This window comes from Mustelus asterias, chromosome 26 (assembly GCF_964213995.1).
Source record: "Mustelus asterias chromosome 26, sMusAst1.hap1.1, whole genome shotgun sequence".
NCBI classification, from domain to species: Eukaryota; Metazoa; Chordata; class Chondrichthyes; order Carcharhiniformes; family Triakidae; genus Mustelus; species Mustelus asterias.
The window spans coordinates 35,123,975-35,144,038 of NC_135826.1; the positions used below are offsets into that span (position 1 = coordinate 35,123,975).

Genomic DNA, 20,064 nt, shown 5'->3' on the forward strand with positions numbered 1-20,064 from the left:
CTCGGTGAGACGGTGCAGAGACTGACCAAGTTTAAGGGTGAACATAAATAAAATTAAAAAGAGGAAGCTAGAAATGTGTCTGTGCAGATTGTGGAATCCTCTGCCACAAACTTGAGTTTTGTTTGAAAAGAAATGCGAAAGTTGCTCAAAATAGAAGAATTTGAATGGTTGAGGGGAACAAAGTGTAGGATTAGGTGGCTGGTGGATAAATGTCCAGTGCTGGCCTGATGGGGCAATGGGGCCTGTATCCACGGTGCAACATTTTAGGATTCTATTGCTCATTGTCATACAGGAAAACTAGCAAACTAGAACGGTGGCACAGTGGTTAGCACTGCCACCGCACAGCGCCAGGGACCCTGGTTCGATTCCTGGCTTGGGTCACTGCCTGTGCAGAGTTTGTACGTTCTCCCCGTGTCTGCGTGGGTTTCCTCCAGGTGCTCCGGTTTCCTCCCACAGTCTGAAAGACGTGCTGGTTAGATGCATTGGCCGTGCTAAATTCTCCCTCAGTGTACCCGAACAGGTGGCAGAGTGTGGCGACTAGGAGATTTTCGCAGTAACTTCATTGCAGCATTAACGTAAGCCTACTTGTGACACTAATAAAAAAAACTTTAAACTTAAGTTGCAAACTCCAGAAGATCAGATGGACACAAATGCTTTCTTCTATCATGCAAATCAGGCAGCAAAATCTCATTCACACCGGTAAAACAGCAGAAAACCCTTTGTTGCAGAGATGAACACCAGGCTCGATGGGCTGAATGGCCTCCTTCTGCATTGTTATATTCTATGACTCAGCCCCACTCTGTCAGCTCTGTGACAGCAATCCACACATAACCACATTGCCCTGCTGTTATCATCCGTTGTACATCATAGAATCCCTACAGTGTAGAAGGAGGCCATTCGGCCCATCGAGGCTGCATCGACCACAATCCCACCCAAGCCCAATTTCCACAATCCCATGCATTTTACTCCAGCTAGTCCCCCTGACACTAAGGGCCAATTTAGCACAGCCAATCCACCTAAGCTGCACATCTTTGGACTGTGGGAAGAAACCCACGCAGACACAGGGAGAACGTACAAACTCCATACAGACAGGGAATTGAACCCGGGTCCCTGGCGCTGTGAGGCAGCAGTGCTAACCACTGTGCCACCCCAGCAATTCCTCCACGTCAAATATTCGTCCAATTTCCCCCCTAAACAGTTTCTTCCCACTCCAACTTCCAGATGAGCTAGCAAATTCCATTTTGAAGATCGACCGAACCACCTTCTTATAGGAGCATGGATTTCATAATCAAGCAGGGCCCTGTTCCTTGTAGATGTCTGATCCTCTCCCACGGGAGATCCACAAGGTTATCAATTCACACAAACAGCAGCAAAGCACCTGAACCCGGTGAAATGGCAGATTCTTATTATGATGTACCGGACCCAGTGGCTGCCTGTCATCGGGGTCCTAAACTTAAGGACGTGAGAGAGGGCACGAGGTAACGCCACACACTATTCCCATACTCTCAAAATCACATTCCAATCCAGTCAGACCAGATCATCTTGAGACGCAATGTGCGCTCTGGTCACAGAACAGCACAATTGGCCAGGTATTCGTGTGAGCATCAGGCATTAGGGAACAATAAAGAGCAACCCACGAGTTACCTCACAGCGCTGGGGGCCCAGCTTCAATTCCAGCCTCGGGTGACTGTGTGGAATCTGCACGTTCCCCCAATGTCTGCGTGGGTTTGCGCCCCACACTCCAAAGATGTGCGGATCAGGTTGGCTGGCCACGTTCAATGGCCTCTTAGCGTCAGGGAGATTAGCAGGGTAAATGTGTGGGATTGTCGTCGTGGATGAAGGCTGAATAGCCTCTGCCTGCACTGTAGGGATTCTATGATTCACATCAGCATTTGGTATCACGAGTTGTCCAGAACTCTGGATGTCATTGGGAAAGTTCAGCTCCTTAAATGCTTCATCACAACAAAGGAATGATAATAAAATGATCAAAATGGAGGGGGGGGGGGTTAAGTTTTGAAGAAGCAGCTTAACATCTCATCTGAATCTTTGACAATGCAGCACTCCCTCAATATTGCATTGAACTGTTGGACTATATCTTTGCCTCAAATCCCTGCAGTGGAGCTTAAAGCCACTCACAGAGATGAGAATACCATCCAAAGAACAAGCCGACAGAGAAACAGCAGAACCATCACCACCGATAAGAGTGTTGAGTGCAGCTGCATTCAGGAATGAATGCACATTATATGTCTGCATGATTTGATCGCATTAGAGAGGACGAGCGTTTCAGCAATGAAGAGAGGTTGGTTAGGCTGGGGTGGCTTTCTGGAGAGAAGGCTTGGGGGGGGGGGGGGGGGGGGTGTATACAAAATTATGAAGGTTATAGATAGGCCCCTTCGTAGAGGGGTCAATAACGAGGGGGCATATATTTAAGATAAGGGGCAGGAGATTGAGAGAGGATTTGAGGAAAAAAACTCTCACCCAGAGGGTGGTGAGAATCTGGAATTCACTCCCTGAAATGGTGGTAGAGGCAGGAACCCTCAAGATTTAAGCAGCATTTAGATGAGTGCTTGAAACGCCACAGCGTACATGGCTACGGACCAAGCGCAGGAAAATGGGATTAGAACGGATAGGTATTTGATGGCCGGCGGGCCTCTGTATATGCTGTAAAACTCTTATGACTTTAAAAGTCAAATCTGGCAAGATGCAAGACAAGAGTAACGACAGCCTGCAAACGTTTGCACAGTTTCCTCCCACAGTCCGAAAGACGCGCTGGCTAGGTGCATTGGCCGTGCTAAATTCTCCCTCAGTGTACCCGAACAGGCGCCGGAGTGTGGCGACTAGGGGATTTTCACAGTAACTTCATTCCAGTGTTAATGTAAGCCTTACTTGTGACAATAATAAATAAATGTAAAAAAGTCCATGGTTGCGTGCTAGCAGCTCAATCTGGAGCACAGGTAAATTATGGAAATGGGTGCTCTCACATTCGGAGCTTCAGTCTATCCATCAGGGCAAGACTCAAGACCCAAACTACACCCTGAAGACAGCCTTGTGTGTTGGGATGTGTGAGGGTATCTATGATTGCGGACCGGTCCACTACACATTCTGCTGCCATTAACAAATGATGTGGAGATGCCGGCGTTGGACTGGGGTGGACACAGTAAGAAGTCTCACAACACCAGGTTAAAGTCCAACAGGTTTATTTGGAATCACGAGCTTATGGAGCGCTGCTCCTTCATCAGGTCACTCACCCGATGAAGTGCTCCGAAAGCTCGTGATTCCAAATAAACCTGTTGGACTTTAACCTGGTGTTGTGATTAACAAATTAAATTAGAGGGATCACAGTAACAGAAGTCACAGAGCAACTGATGGAGTTTTTTAAAAATAAAATTAAAAACTGAAGCACGCATAGCGGGGAAGCTAAACCAAAACAATAAACTAACACAAAAAGAATGCAATTGCCAGTTAGAAAAAAAGCAGCACAACTTATGCCCCTGCCCTCTCAACCTCTTATATTATAGTCCCACTGCCTCCTTTTGTGCTTGCGGTTTTATATGATCAACCCATTCACCCCCCTCACACAGTCATTCACACAATTCTTCACTCAGTAGCCTTAGCAACGAGAGCCACCAGCAATATGAATTATTTATTCAGTTATTTCTAAAGTTCCACAGTAACAGGGCTGGAGCATCCCCCTGAACACTGTGTCCAATGACCTCACCAGAGATGAGCATGCTTTGCATATTTCTGACTCATTATTCAAACCACACTCTTGTAAACAGTCCAAAAGTTAACGTGACAAAACATTTGTTATGCCCTCAAATGAGCGTCAGCAATTATAGGGGACAGCTTTAAACGCCTTGCGATTATCGTGAGGCTTTGAGTGTTGTTAACCAAAAGAAACTTCAAATTCATCTGTCAAAAGTAATCCGAGGACATTGGATTGCAATATCAACTCCCCTCTGGAAAGATGCAAAAACGAGGGGAGCAAAAGGTTCACTTCATTATGTTATCCTTGGAAAACACACAAATCGTAAAGCTCCGGGAAATCAGACAACTATGTCCAAAAAATATGTTGCGTTTAACCATGTCGCCCTCAAACACGAGATCTTGTACTTGCTTGTCTCTGAGAATAGGCACAATCTTGAATAATTAACACTCTGGTTGTTGACTTGTTCAATTAAGGTCACCAAAATCAGTAACATCTTTCTCACATCATTCTTCACTATTGCTACACCCACTGGTGTGGAGGTGGCCAACTTGGCCCTGTCCCAGCTCATCTGCTGCTGGAGCCCTCATTGTCCAGGCCCAACTAAGGCAGCACACCCAAGGCTGGTCTACTACACTCCACCTTCTGTAAACAAGAGATAATCCAAACCTCTGCTGCCCATGCCTTAGCTTGCAGTGCACTCTCATTTCCCTTTTCATCCTGTGCTCACTGACCTACACTGGCTCCCCAGTCAAGCAACATCTTGATTGGAAAATTCTCAACCTTGTTTTCCCAATTCCTCCATGGCCTCTCCCCTCCCCATCTCTAAGCTTCTCCAGCCCCACAATCGTCTGCAATATCTGCGCTCTGCTCATTCTGGTCCCCAACATAATATATATCCCAATTATAGGCGGCCATCCCTTCAAGTGCCTCGCCCTCAAGTTCTGGAACTCCCTCCTTACACCTCAATTGCTTTTTATTACAGAATCTCTACAACGCAGAAGGCCCATCGAGTCTGCACCGACCAACCTTTTTATCTCACCCAGGTCCCAACCCCATAACTTCACGTATTTACCCCACAAATCCTCCTGACCTACACATCACAAGATACCAAGGGGTAATTTAGCATGACCAATTTGACCTAACTTGCACATCTTTGGAGTGTGCAAAGAAACCAGAGCACCCGGAGGAAACCCATACAGATATGGAGAGAACACAGTGGCACAGTGGTTAGCACTGCTACCGCACAGTACCAGGAACCTGGGTTCGATTCTTGCCTTGGATCACTGTCTGTATGGAGTTTGCATGTTCTCCCCATGACTACATGGGTTTCCTCCGGGTGCTCCGGTTTCCTCCCACAGTCTGAAAGTCGTGCTGGTTAGGTGCATTGGCCATTCTAAATTCTCCCTCTTTGTACCCGAACAGGCACCAGAGTGTGGCAACTTGAGGATTTCCACAGTAACTTCATTTCTGTGTCAATGTAAACCTACTTATGACACTAATAAATAAACTCTAAATGTGCAAACTCCACACAGACACCAGAGGCAGGAACTGAACCTGTGTCACTGGCACTGTGAAGCAGTAGCACTAACCACTGTGCCAAGTTCCTCCTTTAAGACACTCATTAAAATCTATCTCTTTGAATCATAGAAAGAATCATAGAAACCCTACAGTGTAGAAAGAGGCCATTCGGCCCATCGAGTCTACACCGACCACAATCCCACCCAGGCCCTACCCCCATATCCCTACATATTTACCCGCTAATCCCTCTAACCTATGCATCTCAAGACACTAAGGGGCAATTTTAGCATAGCCAATCAACCTAACCCGCACATCTTTGGACTGTGGGAGGAAACCGGAGCACCCGGAGGAAACCCACGCAGACACGAGGAGAATGTGCAAACTCCACACAGACAGTGACCCAAGCCGGGAATCGAACCCAGGTCCCTGGAGCTGTGAAGCAGCAGTGCTAACCACTGTGCTACCGTGCCGCCCTTTAACCAAGCTTTTGGTCATCTGACCCAACATCTCCCTTCATGGCTCAGTGTCATACTTTGTTTTGTAATGCTCCTGTAAAGCACTGGGATGTTTCATTACGATAAAGGCGCTATATAAATACAAGGTGTTACTGCAAGCAGAGACAAGCATAACAGGGCCCCATGTCAACCAAATTCATCACTGCTTACAACTGTAGGTTTGTCAGTATTGTATTGTTCCAGGACCAGATTCCTGAGAAATACATTTCATTTTTAATCTAAGTAGCAATGATTAAATAACACTTTAACAGTTGTATGTTTTCTCCCAAAAAAACCTTCTTGTTTAAATGTCCTCCCATTAGTTAGCATGATTTCACTGACCTACACTGCCTCCCAGTCAAGCAACATCTTGATTGGAAAATTCTCTGTTTACACCGGCAGTATGAAAGGAAGTATTTTCTTCATATGACAAGATTTTGAAAAATACACATCAAATTCAGTAGACAATACTACTCACAATTACAAGTGCTATTGTTGGGAATAATGCATCAGATGCATACGATGCATCAGAACTGGATATGGTAACTTCGAGGTTATGTTACTGGATCAGCAACACGAGATCGTAAGCTCCAATCCCACAATGACAAATTAGAAAATGGAATTTAATAAATCTGGTCATTTGTGGATTAACACCTGAAGGCGGCACGGCGGCACAGTGGTTAGCAGCACTGCAGCCTCTCAGTGCCAGGGACCTGGTTCTATTCCGGCCTTGGGTCACTGCCTGCGTGAAGTCTGCACGTTCTCCCCATGTCTGCGTGGGATTCCTCCGGGTGCTCAGGTTTCCTCCCACACTCCAAGCATGTACAGGTTAGGTGGATTGGCCCTGCTTAATTGCCCCCTTAGTATCCCAAGATCTGTAGGCTAAGGGGATCAGCGGGGTAAATACGTGGGGCTGTGGGGATAGGGCCTGGGTGGGATTGTCAGTGGTGCGGGCGCAATGGGCCATATGGTGTCTTTCTGCACTATAGGGATTCTATGAAGAACGACCAAAAAAGCTGCAGAATTGTTATGGGGGGAGGGGGGAGGAAAAAAACACACCTAGCTCATTAATGCTTCTCAGGGAAGAAAATGCCTCAGCCTCTCCCCCACCCAAACTCAACTGTGCAATGCACACATCGCGGTCCCTCTGTTTAACCTACCGTTACTCAGGCCTCTGTTTTATGAAGCAGCTAAGTTTCACCACATTAAATCCTGTCTCCCCCAGCTCACTGCCTCTTGTCTCGGTGAACTTCAGCGTGAGGTCTCTGAGCGAGTCAAGACAACCGTTACTGATTTGACTTCCTTTCGGAGGCCAGCTACAGCACAATGGAGGTGGATTGCTCTGGCAAACAGTAATTATACAGGGCTTAAGTACAAAGTTGAAGCAAATAGAGATCACTACGATTAGTCTAAACGTGTGTGTAAATAGTGTTTGAAGTGATGTCGTGCAATCTTGCCCAAAGGCTCAGCCAATATGTCACTGAGTTCTAGGAGACAGTAAGGGACCAGAGTTCTATAGCAGTACATGCCCAGTTCGTTGATCTGGACCTCAGCAAATCCCTGATTGACGAGATTTTTCAAGTAACGCTGTGCAATACAGAAAAGGTTCCTTTGTTGTGCTGAGGTATCTGCAGGATTTAATAGAATGATAGAAACCCGACAGTGCAGAAGGAAGCCATTCGGCCCATTGAGTCTGCACTGACAACAATCCCACCCCAGGCCCTATCCCAATAAACCCACACATTTACCCCACTAATCCCTCTAACCTACACATCCCAGGACACCAAGGGCAATTTACCATGGCCAATCAACCTAACCCGCATATCTCTGGCTGAGGGGGGAAACCGGAGCACCCGGAGGAAACCCACGCAGACACGGGGAGAACGTGCAAACTCCATACGGACAGTAACCTGAGCTGGGAATCGAACCCAGGCCCCTGGAGCTGAGAGGCAGCAGTGCTAACCGCTGTTTTCCCCCCCAGCCCTTTGAATCTTCTATTCTTACCCCACTTCTTTGTAGTTGGCCATTTTTGATGCCACCTTCTTCTCCATACTTACAATGCCTCTGCTGAGCCTACTGTCCTTCTTCCCCCAGCACTGCAATGATTTTGATGCTGTGTACTTCCATTGGCACCTCACACAAGTGCCCAGCCTTCATCCAGGTTTCTTGGCAGGTGCTGGGCACCATTGCCAATCCAATCCCATCCTCACGTAACGTCCACACCCAGCAGGGGAATTGCCGGGCCCAGGATGCAACAGGGGCATCACCAGGTCCATTGGATTTGCCCTTTGTCTTCTGGCAAGTCAGAGTGAGCTGTCGTGCTGCAGTGCCAGCATTGCTCAGAATGGTCAAGAAGACACAGATCAAACCTGGGAGCTACTCCATCAGTACAACTGGGTCACACCAGACTGGGCAGAAGTGCCAAGCTGTGGGACACGCTCTAGTCACAGAATAAAAAAAACCCTTAATGGAAGCCATATCTACACGGTGGCACAGTGGTTAGCACTGCTGCCTCTCAGCGCGAGGGACCTGGGTTCAATTCCTGGCTTAGGTCTCGCTGTCTGTGTGGAGCCTGCACATTCTCCCCGTGGGTTTCCTCCGGGTGCTCCGGTTTCCTCCTGCAGTCCAAAGATGTGCGGGTTTGGTGGATTGGCCATGCTAAATAGTGTCAGGGGGACGAGCTAAGGTAAACGCATGGGATTATGATGATAGGGCCTGGGTGGGATTGTGGTCGGTGCAGACTCAATGGGCCGAATGGCCTCCTTCTGCACTGTAAGATTCTATGATCTACGAAGAACTCTCCCTAACCACTCGGCAGTTTGTTTGCAATGTGTCGCACCTTGCTCATTGCGCCTAAACCAGCAGAAACTGAGGTAGCGTCCGACAAGTGAAAGTTCACACTGATCTAATCAAAGCTGACAGCACCAGCATTTTCAGACATCAAACATTATATTTGCAGCTCCCCCACAACGGTACCGAGGGCAGAAAGTTCCAGGAAAATCCCTTACTCCAGAACAAATCAAAGAAATCTATTCACAAAAGATGCATTAACACCTTCTCACAAATCCAGGATTGAGTGGCGAGGCTACCGCACTCTTAGCTACTGCCCGCATTCAAACTCACATTCACCCGATCTACAATGACTCAAAGGTAAAATTCTCAGCCTGGTAATTCGAGTCTCTCCCACTCTGGTCTGGAGAGGATTGATGAGGGTAGAATAGTTGACTTTGCGCATATGGATTTCAAAAGGTGTTTGATAAAGTACCACATAATCAGGAAAACTTGCCAGTAAAGTTGAAGCCCTGGGTGTCAGTCATACGCGGAGAGACTAAGTTGGGTAGGTTTGTATCCTCGAATTCTGGAGTTTAGAAGAGTGAGAGGGGATCTCATAGAAACTCAAAATTCTAACAGGGTTAGACAGGGTAGATTCAGAAAGAATGTTCCCAATGGTGGGGGGAGTCCAGAACTAGTGGGGTCATAGTTTAAGGATAAGGGGTAAATCTTTTAGGACTGAGGAGAAATTTCTTCACCCAGAGAGTGGTGAATGTGTGGCTCATATCACAGAAAGTAGTTGAGGCCAAAATGTCTGATTTCAAGAAGAAATTAGATTTGACTCTTTGGGCTAAAGAGATCAGGGATATGGAGGGGGGGTGGGGGGGAGCAGCATTGCTCAGCCATGATCATAATGAATGGCGGAGCAGGCTCAAAGGGGTAAAAGGCCTACTCCTAGTTTCTATGTTTGCATGGATCAGTGATAGATAGCAGAGCATAGCGATGAACAATTGTCTCTTGGACAGGATAGATATAAACAGAAGTGTGCCCAGGGATTAGTATCAGGGCCGATGCTCTCCCTCTGCTGTGCGGCCACACAGTAATCCAACCACTCCTGGACAGTCCAGGCACAAGATGGTTCTTCAAGCTCCCATGCAGAAAAACCTAGAGCTCGTGCACTTAAATCACCCACGCAGCACAACAAATAAAAAGTGGACTGATTGGACCCACTTGTTTAAATTTATATGAATCGCTTGGATCCTGGGAAACAAGGCACAGTTTCAAAGAATGCAGATGAGACAGAACTTGGAAACGTAATAATAAGAATAGCAAAAGGATATACACATTGGGGAAAGAACAGACAGGGCAGATGAAATTTATTTCAGAGAAGTGCAAGATGTTATAATCTAGCAGGAAAATAAGACAAGATAAATAGATTCAGTAAATTACGAAGCAAGTGTAGGAATGGGGCAGGTGTGGAGGCAGGGGGAATACCGATATAAATCCTTTAACGTGATCATTGTACATATTGAGAGGACATAAGGGATCAACGGTTTTATAAATAGGAAGGTAGTGTACAAAAGAAAAGGCATTACACTGAACCTTTAAGGAGTGAGATTAGGCTGGTATCTTGTGCCCAATCCTGGGCATCGCACTTTAGGAAGGAGATCAGCGCCTGGGAGAGACCACAGAAGAGATTTACTGGAACAGTCTCAGGGGTGAGGGACTTCAGTTATGTGAAGAACGTAGAGAATTGAGAACGGTTCTTCCGAGGGCAGAAGTGGAAGGGAAATTTGATTAAAGGTACTCAAAATGATGAAAGATATTGATAAGAGTAAATCAGGAGAAACTGCTTCCAACAGCAGAAGGGACAGTAACCCAGAGAAAACAGATTTAAAGTGATTGGCTGAAGAACAACAGACAACAGAAGGAAAAATGTGATGGAAGAGCAGAGAAGATTTAACAATAACCCACAAAAGGAAATCAGATAAATACTCGAGGGCGAAAATGTACACGATTGAGGAAAGAGAAAGGAATGGAACTGATTGAATCGCTCTTTCCAGCAGCCAGTATAAACACAATGGGCCGAATGGTCCCATTCTGCACATTATTCTACCACGTTTCATTTCAACACTCTGCCATTGGTAATCATGTCTTCAACTGCCTAGAAGCCCCACCCGAACTATCTCTTACCTCTCTCTCCTTTCAACTCACTTCTTAGCCTCATTTACGCAGTATGTTCTATTTCATTTTAGGGGATTTGTCACAAATTTCAAGTCTGCCTTAGATATTCTCTCAAGTGTCTGTCACTGGTCTCTCACCCAAGCGGGTCCAGGCCCCTCACAATCAGGAAGTTCCATTTGCTACTCCCGAGACCCACAGCAGTGGTACAACAGAAGTGAAATACTGCAGATGCTGGACGTCTAAAATAATACAAAAAAAGTGCTAGAAATACCCAGCAGTTCGGGCAGCATCTGTGAAGAGAAACAGAACTAGCGTTTCAGGTCGCAATGACCTTTCATCAGAACCAGGGCACAGCAGTGCAACAAAGGCAATGTGTCAATGACACTCCACAGGTCATTGCGGCACGGTAGCACGGTGGCTAGCACTGCTGCTTCACAGCTCCAGGGACCTGGGTTCGATTCCCGGCTTGGGTCACTGTCTGTGTGGAGTTTGCACATTCTCCTCGTGTCTGCATGGGTTTCCTCCGGGTGCTCCGGTTTCCTCCCACAGTCCAAAGATGTGCGGGTTAGGTTGATTGGCCATGCTAAAATTGCCCCTTAGTGTCCTGGGATGCGTAGATTAGAGGGATTAGCGGGTAAAATATGTAGGGATATGGGGGTAGGGCCTGGGTGGGATTGTGGTCGGTGCAGACTCGATGGGCCGAATGGCCTCTTTCTGTACAGGAGGGTTTCTATGATTCTAAGGTGTAGCAACCAGATTTTGTGATCCGAATGTGGGCATTTCTCCAATCTTCTAAAAACGTGGACCGATCAATATTTCAGTGAGGCAGGGCCAAATAGGAATCATTTAATCATAGAATCTCTACAGTGCAGGTGATCATTCAGCCCATTGAGCCTGCACCAACAACAGTCCTACCCGATCCCCAACAGCCCATCCTATTTACCCTGCTAGTGCCCCTGAAGCTGAGGGGCAATTTAGCATGGCCAATCCACCTAACCTGCACATCTTTGGAGTGTGGGGGGGGGAGAAACCAGAGCATCCGGAGGAAACCCCTCGCAGACACGGGGGAGAATGTGCAATCTCCACACAGAATCATCCGAGGCCAGAATCGGTACCCGGGTCCCTGGCACAGACAGCAGTGCCAACCACTGTGCCACAGTTGCTTTATTTTACAACAATAATAATTTGTATTAAGATAGTACCTTTTAATATGGGAAAATGTCACAAGCTGCTCCACAGAAGCATAAAAATCAATCAAACTAGCCAAAGGAGGAGACATTATGAGAAGAAAGGTTTGATTAATGAAATAGGTTTTAAGCAGGGACTTAAAGGAAGAGAGGGGTGGAGGGGTTTAGAACAGGAATTGCAGAGTTTATGGTCTGCAAGGCAGGCAAGGTAAGTAGAAGATACACAAGGCTGTAGTTGGAGCAATATGGTTCTTGGAAGTGAAAAGGGTGATGAAAGTTAAAGATAAAGAAGGGCTGAAGCCATGAAGAGATTTGAAGACAAGGATTCTAAAGTGAGGCTTCAGTGGACCAGAAGTCATTGTAGGCCTGTGAGCCCAGGGGTCACACGCACTAAATGATTGCAGCAAATCCGAACATATCTCACCCTGACATTAGTCACTCCTCCTTATTTAAGGATAGCAGTCCACATTACAATTCACCCCATCATTGAATCAGACAATTGGAGGCAGCTCCAAGCCTCTCAGCAAATCTCACCAACTGACCTTGCAAAAGTGCTTCAATTCTTTACCGAAAAAGCTGGAAAAACTGAGCGGGTCTGACAGCATGTGGAGCGAGAATAGAGCCAACGTTTTGAAGAAGGGTCAGCCTGACTCTATTCTCGCTCCACAGATGCTGTCAGAGCTGCTGAATATTACAAGCATTTTCTGTTTTTGTTTCAGATTCCAGCATCCGCAGGATGCTTTAAGCTTCAATCTTTTGTTGCTTCAATCTTTTGTTGCTTCCGAGAGCAGGAATTTGAGAGTGGCTCAGACGTGGAGCACTCAGAGGCAACAAAACAAACATTCAAGGTCATCCCAAACCACCGTCGTCCAATGTACCCAGCTCCCATCCCACTGGGTGGAGCTCCAGACGTGGGAAAGCACATACCCGGCATCGCCCTCTCATCTTGTGTAAAGGCCCACAGGAACTTTGAGACAAGTCTACAATCCCCCCACCCGCTTCCCCCACACTGTCCGACCTAGATCATTGACAGTTCAAATGGCTGGCCCATCTGGCTTGACCACAACACTTCTCGCTCTCTCTGACAACGCATCGCACCCCACCCGCCAACAAAGCTCCAAACTCTCTCTTACTTGAGCTCAGATAAAATCTTCAGCATAAACTATCACCCAAATTTTTCCACAGCAAAAGTTTTTTTTTTTTTAAAAATCACAAAAAACTACAAAGGTCCAACCAATTAAGTTTTTTTTTAGCAATCCTGCAAATAGAGTGGTAGAACTCCGTGGGAACCTTTCATTCAAAGGGGTGAAAACCGAGTTCACAGAATCATAGAATAGCATCTACAGTGCAGAAGGAGGCCATTGAGCCTGCACTGACAACAATCCCAGCCAGGTTCTATCCCCGTAACCCTACATATTTACCCTCCTAGTCCCCCTGACACTAGGGGGCAATTTAACATGGCCAATCAACCTAACCCACACATCTTTGGACTGTGGGAGGAAACCGGAGCACCCGGAGGAAACCCACGCAGACACGGGGAGAACGTGCAAACTCCACACAGACAGTGACCCAAGGTTGGAATCAAACCCGGGTCCCTGGCACCGTGTGGCAGCAGTGCTAACCACTGTGCCGTCCATGAGTTAGGAGGGAAGAGATTCATGCATATTTATAATCAGGATTAGACAAATTTTCTAACCCCATAAACTTCTCAAGAACCTCCCTAGTACATACAGCTCCTGGCAGTACCAAGTGAACATAATTAAACCTACAGCTTTAAAAAAAATCAAAACAGGATTCTACAGTGAAGTAAAAAAACATTGCATGTGCAGTCTTCCTGAACATATTTTCTAAAAACTCATTATCCCACAAGGAAAAAGGTTAAATTTTTACCAGGCTAGTCAGGCTTGAAGGGCCAAATGGCCTCCTCCTGTTCCTATCTTCTTCTAGTCTGTTTATCCAATGCTATATTTATCCTTAATTCCCATGAACAAAATACCATACATGGCCAATCCTGAGAAACTTACTTTGCAAATTTGGAAGTTGGGACATCATTGCCTGGGTGTTTTATAAATTTACAGCACACTGCCGATCAAGCTAAATTAATACAAAATGGTTCACAGGATCGGAAGGCAGACTTGCATTTATATAGTGCTTTCCACAACCTCAGAAGATCACAAAGGCCGATGAAGTACATTTAAAGTGCAGTTACTGCTGCAATGTAGAGGAATACAGCAACTGGTAGGCACACAGCAAGGTTCCACAAGCAGCAATGAGATAAATAACCAGATTATCCATTTTAATGATGTTAGTTGATGAATAAATGTTCGCTGGGAGAACTGCTCTGTTGTCATTCAAAATAACGGCCTTTCACAACTGCTCTAGGGGACAAATGGCGCCTCAGTTTAATGTCTTACCTGAAATGGGGCTCCTCCAACACTGCAGCACTCCCTCAACAGTGCAACCGAGTGTCAACTTGTTGTGTGCACTCAGGGGTCTAGAGTGGGGCTGGAACCCTTCTTTCTCAAGAAGCAAAACAGCCACTGAACTCAGCTGGCAAATTCCATTCAAAACATTTTTCGACTTGTTCAAACATTAAGAGTCACCATATGATAGGGGTATCTCGGGGGCGGCATGGTGGCACAGTGGTTAGCACTACTGCCTCACAGCGCCAGGGACCCGAGTCCGATTCCCGGCTTGGGTCCCTGTCCGTGCGGAGTTTGCACGTTCTCCCCGTGTTTGCGTGGGTTTCCTCCAGATGCTCCGGTTTTCTCCCACAGTCTCAAAGACGTGCTGGTTAGGTGCATTGGCCATGCTAAATTCTCCCTCAGTGTACCCGAACAGGTGTCGGAGTGTGGCGACATGGGGAATTTCACAGTAACTTCATTGCAGTGTTAATGTAAGCCTTACTTGTGACTAATAAATAAACTTTAACTTTTACCTACTGGTTCCCAGCTCTCGTAGATTTCAAATCCCAGGGTAAGTCACCAACCTCAAGGGTAAGGAAAGAAAACTGAAGACTATAAAAAATTCCAAACAAAACAATCCAAAAAAAAACTGTTTTTGTTAAATTGGAACAGAATTCTTGTTGATCATAGCCAGAGGGGGGGAAAAACAAATTAGCCATATTTCAAGTTCAATACCAAAGACGGCAATGATGTAAAGACCACATCATCATCAGTGCAAGCATTTCCATGAACAAAACTGACTGGATAAAAGATTGACAAGGTAGTTAGAGTCAACTTCAATTAAAATATGCTTCATATCTCACCGCTGCCCTGAAAATATTCTATTTGTCACAACTGGAGCTCATTTTCAAGCTCTGAAAAATTGTATATTCAATCCAGAAGAGTCATCATAGAATCCTAGCATGCAGGAGGAGGCCATGCGGCCCATCACACCCGCACCAACAACAATCCCAGCCTAGCCCTAGCCCTGCTAGTCCCCCTGACACTAAGGAGCAATTTAGCATGGCCAATCCACCTATCCTGCACTCTTTGCAGGGTGGGAGGAAACCGGAGCACCTAGGGGAAACCCACACAGACACGGGGAGAATGAGGAAACCCACGCAGACATGGGGAGAATGAGGAAACCCACGCAGACACGGGGAGAATGAGGAAACCCACGCAGACACGGGGAGAATGAGGAAACCTACGCAGACACGGGGAGAATGAGGAAACCCACGCAGACACGGGGAGAACGTGCAGACTCTACACAGACAGTCACCTGAGGCCGGAATTGAACCCGGGTCCCTGGCGCCGAGAGGTAGCAGTGCTAAACACTGTGCCACCGTGCCCGAGGAATTGGAAGAGCAGTTTGGCGATGTTCTACCAGTAACTAGTTTTTTCTCGTGCTGTGAATATCTTAATGGGACGCTTCTGCAAATGAGATGGAAAACTTGTCTTCCTTTGATGTAAATTCAAATATGTTTTGCCATGTAAAATTAGTATCAGCAACTGCTGATTTGTTTACACAGTGCTGGAAAGAATTTAAAATGTCACAGTAATCCATTCACCAGCAGCCTCTGTTGTTAGTCATTGAGCTATATTGCAAACATGAATATCATCTAAAGAGGCTACAGGCTGGTTTACAAGTTGAAATCAAACAGTACCCAATTAGCCAGGTAATCATGTTATTTTTACAATTAGAATATTCTTTCAATAGCAACATCAAAGATGTCCTTTTAATTATCCAGAAGGAAAACATATTTAAACATCTCAATGGAATCCTGGACTGTCAAATTGTTAAACACTAAAAAGTAGGGAGGGAACTATGTTTTCATATTTCATACAGACTTCAAGATGTGACTTCCAGAGTGGTTACTAATGATTTCAGCATCCGAATGGTGAAGCAGGATTACTGCTACGCAGCCTGCTTGAAAATCTTCAAAAAGATTTTTTTTTTTAAATGGTAACTGCCATTTTATCACTGCACAAGTCCTTACACAAAATCTTTGCCTCATTCTTCTCCCAATCACCAAATTTTAGCTTCAATCTCAACACTCAAGCAGAACCCTTAAAAACCAACTCTCCTCTTCTTGAAAAGCTTCAAGCTTCAACCTGCAGGATCTGACTCAGTAAACTCCTCCTGGCTCCAGAGAGCCAGCCTCTCAGAAAGAAGTACAGAAGAGTTAGCCATTTCCAGTCAGGCACCTGTCAACCAAACCTCCCCGCCCCAAGCCCACACAGATTTGATACATAGACAGACCCCCGCAATGGGGTGGTCAGCATTGCCTTCAACTCATTAGGTGCTCGTTTTCATACATCTTTACAGATGTTTTTGTCTCTGCGCACAAGGATAATCATGGATGAATTGGAGACATTCCATCAGTCAGGAAGAGCCTGCACTAACCCCCCACCCGCAGACCCCCCACCCTCATGCACTCACCCAACTCCTTCAGCAGCCACCCACCCTCCTTCCCCTCCCCTCCCCACACCCACCCTCCACCCCCCACTCCTGCAGCCACCGCCCACCCCTTCCCACACACAACCCCCGCCCCCCTCCTGCCCCTGCACCCACCCACTCCCCGCCCCCACCCTCCTCCCCTCCCCGCCCCCACCCTCCTCCACTCCCCGCACCCACACACCCTCCTCCCCCCCCCGCACCCACACACCCTCCTCCCCCCGCCCTCCTCCCCCCCCGCCCTCCTCCCCCCCCCCGCCCCCACCCTCCTCCCGCCCCCACCCTCTCCCCCCCCCGCCCCCACACACCCTCCTCCCGCACCCTCCTCTCCCCCCCGCACCCACCTACCCTCCTCCCCCCCCGCACCCACCTACCCTCCTCCCCCCCGCACCCACCTACCCTCCTCCCCTCCGCACCCACCTACCCTCCTCCCCGCCGCACCCACCTACCCTCCTCCCCCCCGCACCCACCTACCCTCCTCCCCCCCGCACCCACCTACCCTCCTCCCCCCCGCACCCACCTACCCTCCTCCCCCCCGCACCCACCTACCCTCCTCCCCCCCGCACCCACCTACCCTCCTCCCCCCGCACCCACCTACCCTCCTCCCCCCGCACCCACCTACCCTCCTCCCCCCGCACCCACCTACCCTCCTCCCCCCGCCCCCACCTACCCTCCTCCCCCCGCCCCCACCTACCCTCCTCCCACCGCCCCCACCTACCCTCCTCCCCCGCCCCCACCTACCCCCCTCCCCCACCTACCCTCCTCCCCCCGCCCCCACCTACCCTCCTCCCCCCGCCCCCACCTACCCTCCTCCCCCGCCCCCACCTACCCTCCTCCCCCCGCCCCACCTACCCTCCGCCCCACCTACCCTCCTCCCCCCGCCCCCACCTACCCTCCTCCCCCGCACCCACCTACCCTCCTCCCCCCGCACCCACCTACCCTCCTCCCCCCGCACCCACCTACCCTCCTCCCCCCGCACCCACCTACCCTCCTCCCCCCGCACCCACCTACCCTCCTCCCCCCGCACCCACCTACCCTCCTCCCCCCGCACCCACCTACCCTCCTCCCCCCGCACCCACCTACCCTCTCCCCCCGCACCCACCTACCCTCCTCCCCCCGCACCCACCTACCCTCCTCCCCCCGCACCCACCTACCCCTCCCCCCCGCACCCACCTACCCCTCCTCCCCCGCACCCACCTACCTTCCTCCCCCCCGCACCCACCTACCCTCCTCCCCCTCCCCCCGCACCCACCTACCCTCCTCCCCTCCCCCCGCACCCACCTACCCCTCCCCCCCGCACCCACCTACCCTCCTCCCCCTCCCCCCCGCACCCACCTACCCTCCTCCCCCTCCCCCGCACCCACCTACCCTCCTCCCCCTCCCCCCGCACCCACCTACCCTCCTCCCCCCCGCACCCACCTACCCTCCTCCCCCCCCCGCACCCACCTACCCTCCTCCCCCTCCCCCCGCACCCACCTACCCTCCTCCCCCCCGCACCCACCTACCCTCCTCCCCCTCCCCCCCGCACCCACCTACCCTCCTCCCCCCCGCACCCACCTACCCTCCTCCCCCCCGCACCCACCTACCCTCCTCCCCCCGCACCCACCTACCCTCCTCCCCTCCCCCCGCACCCACCTACCCTCCTCCCCCTCCCACCCACCTACCCTCCCCCTCCCCCCCTACCCTCCTCCCCCTCCCCCCCGCACCCACCTACCCTCCTCCCCCTCCCCCCCGCACCCACCTACCCTCCTCCCCTCCCCCCCGCACCCACCTACCTCCTCCCCCCCGCACCCACCTACCCTCCTCCCCCGCACCCACCTACCCTCCTCCCCGCACCCACCTACCCTCCTCCTCCTCCCCCCTCCCCTCCCCCACCCACCTACCCTCCTCCCCCTCCCCCCCGCCCCCACCTACCCTCCTCCCCCTCCCCCCCGCACCCACCTACCCTCCTCCCCTCCCCCCGCACACCCTCCTCCCCTCCCCCCGCACCCATACCCTCCTCCCCTCCCCCCCGCCCACCTACCCTCCTCCCCCTCCCCCCTCCCCCCACCCACCTCCCCCTCCCCCTCCCCCCGCACCCACCTACCCTCCTCCCCCTCCCCCCCGCACCCACCTACCCTCCTCCCCCTCCCCCCGCACCCACCTACCCTCCTCCCCCTCCCCCCCGCACCCACCTACCCTCCTCCCCCTCCCCCCACACCCACCTACACTCCTCCCCCTCCCCCCCCGCACCCACCTACCCTCCTCCCCCTCCCCCCCGCACCCACCACCCTCCTCCCCTCCCCCGCACCCACCTACCCTCCTCCCCCTCCCCCCCGCACCCACCTACCCTCCTCCCCCCCGCACCCACCTACCCTCCTCCCCCCCGCACCCACCTACCTCCTCCCCTCCCCCCCGCACCCACCTACCCTCCTCCCCCTCCCCCCGCACCCACCTACCCTCCTCCCCCTCCCCCCCGCACCCACCTACCCTCCTCCCCCTCCCCCCCGCACCCACCTACCCTCCTCCCCCTCCCCCCGCACCCACCTACCCTCCTCCCCCTCCCCCCGCACCCACCTACCCTCCTCCCCCTCCCCCCCGCACCCACCTACCCTCCTCCCCCTCCCCTCCCCACCCACCTACCCTCCTCCCCACCCGCACCCACCTACCCTCCTCCCCCTCCCCCCCGCACCCACCTACCCTCCTCCCCCCCGCACCCACCTACCCTCCTCCCCCCCGCACCCACCTACCCTCCTCCCCCTCCCCCCCGCACCCACCTACCCTCCTCCCCCCCGCACCCACCTACCCTCCTCCCCCTCCCCCCCGCACCCACCTACCCTCCTCCCCCTCACCCACTACCCTCCTCCCCCTCCCCCCCGCACCCACCTACCCTCCTCCCCCTCCCCCCCGCACCCACCTACCCTCCTCCCCCCCGCACCCACCTACCCCTCCCCCCCGCACCCACCTACCCTCCTCCCTCCCGCACCCACCTACCCTCCCCCCCGGCCCCGGAGGCCTGGAGGGGCGGGGGGATTTGCTGGATCTGCACCTTAAGAAGCATGTGAGACAGCGGCACTGGGTGAGCCAGCAGCCGCCTCGGCGGTGACTCTACCTGATTGTCCATGGCGGCGGCGTCGCCCTGCTCCGGCTGCTGCTGCGTTTCCCCCCGCGGGAGGTGCCGATGCTTGTCCCTCGGCCGCCCGCCTGCCTTTCCCCCCCAGCCCAGGCTCCTGGCCCCGGCTCACTCGGCCATTGTATCCCAGGCCGAGCCCCGGAGCGGAAGCGGCGCCGACTTGTTACATTGACACTCGGCAACGTTCCA

At 51.1% G+C, this 20,064-nt stretch overlaps 1 protein-coding gene across 3 annotated transcripts in view; it reads right to left on the bottom strand.

Annotated features, from left to right (window-relative positions):
• mllt1a (MLLT1 super elongation complex subunit a) overlaps window positions 1-20,064 on the bottom strand; it is a 123,633-nt gene extending 103,569 nt beyond the window's left edge. For all 3 annotated transcript variants that reach the window (XR_013495544.1, XM_078198423.1, XM_078198422.1), the window contains exon 1: window positions 19,855-20,064. Coding sequence is in view for 2 of the 3 variants with exons in the window: in XM_078198423.1 (XP_078054549.1) it covers window positions 19,855-19,866 (12 nt within the window). In the remaining variant the exon portion in view is untranslated. The remainder of the gene's footprint in view (window positions 1-19,854) is intronic.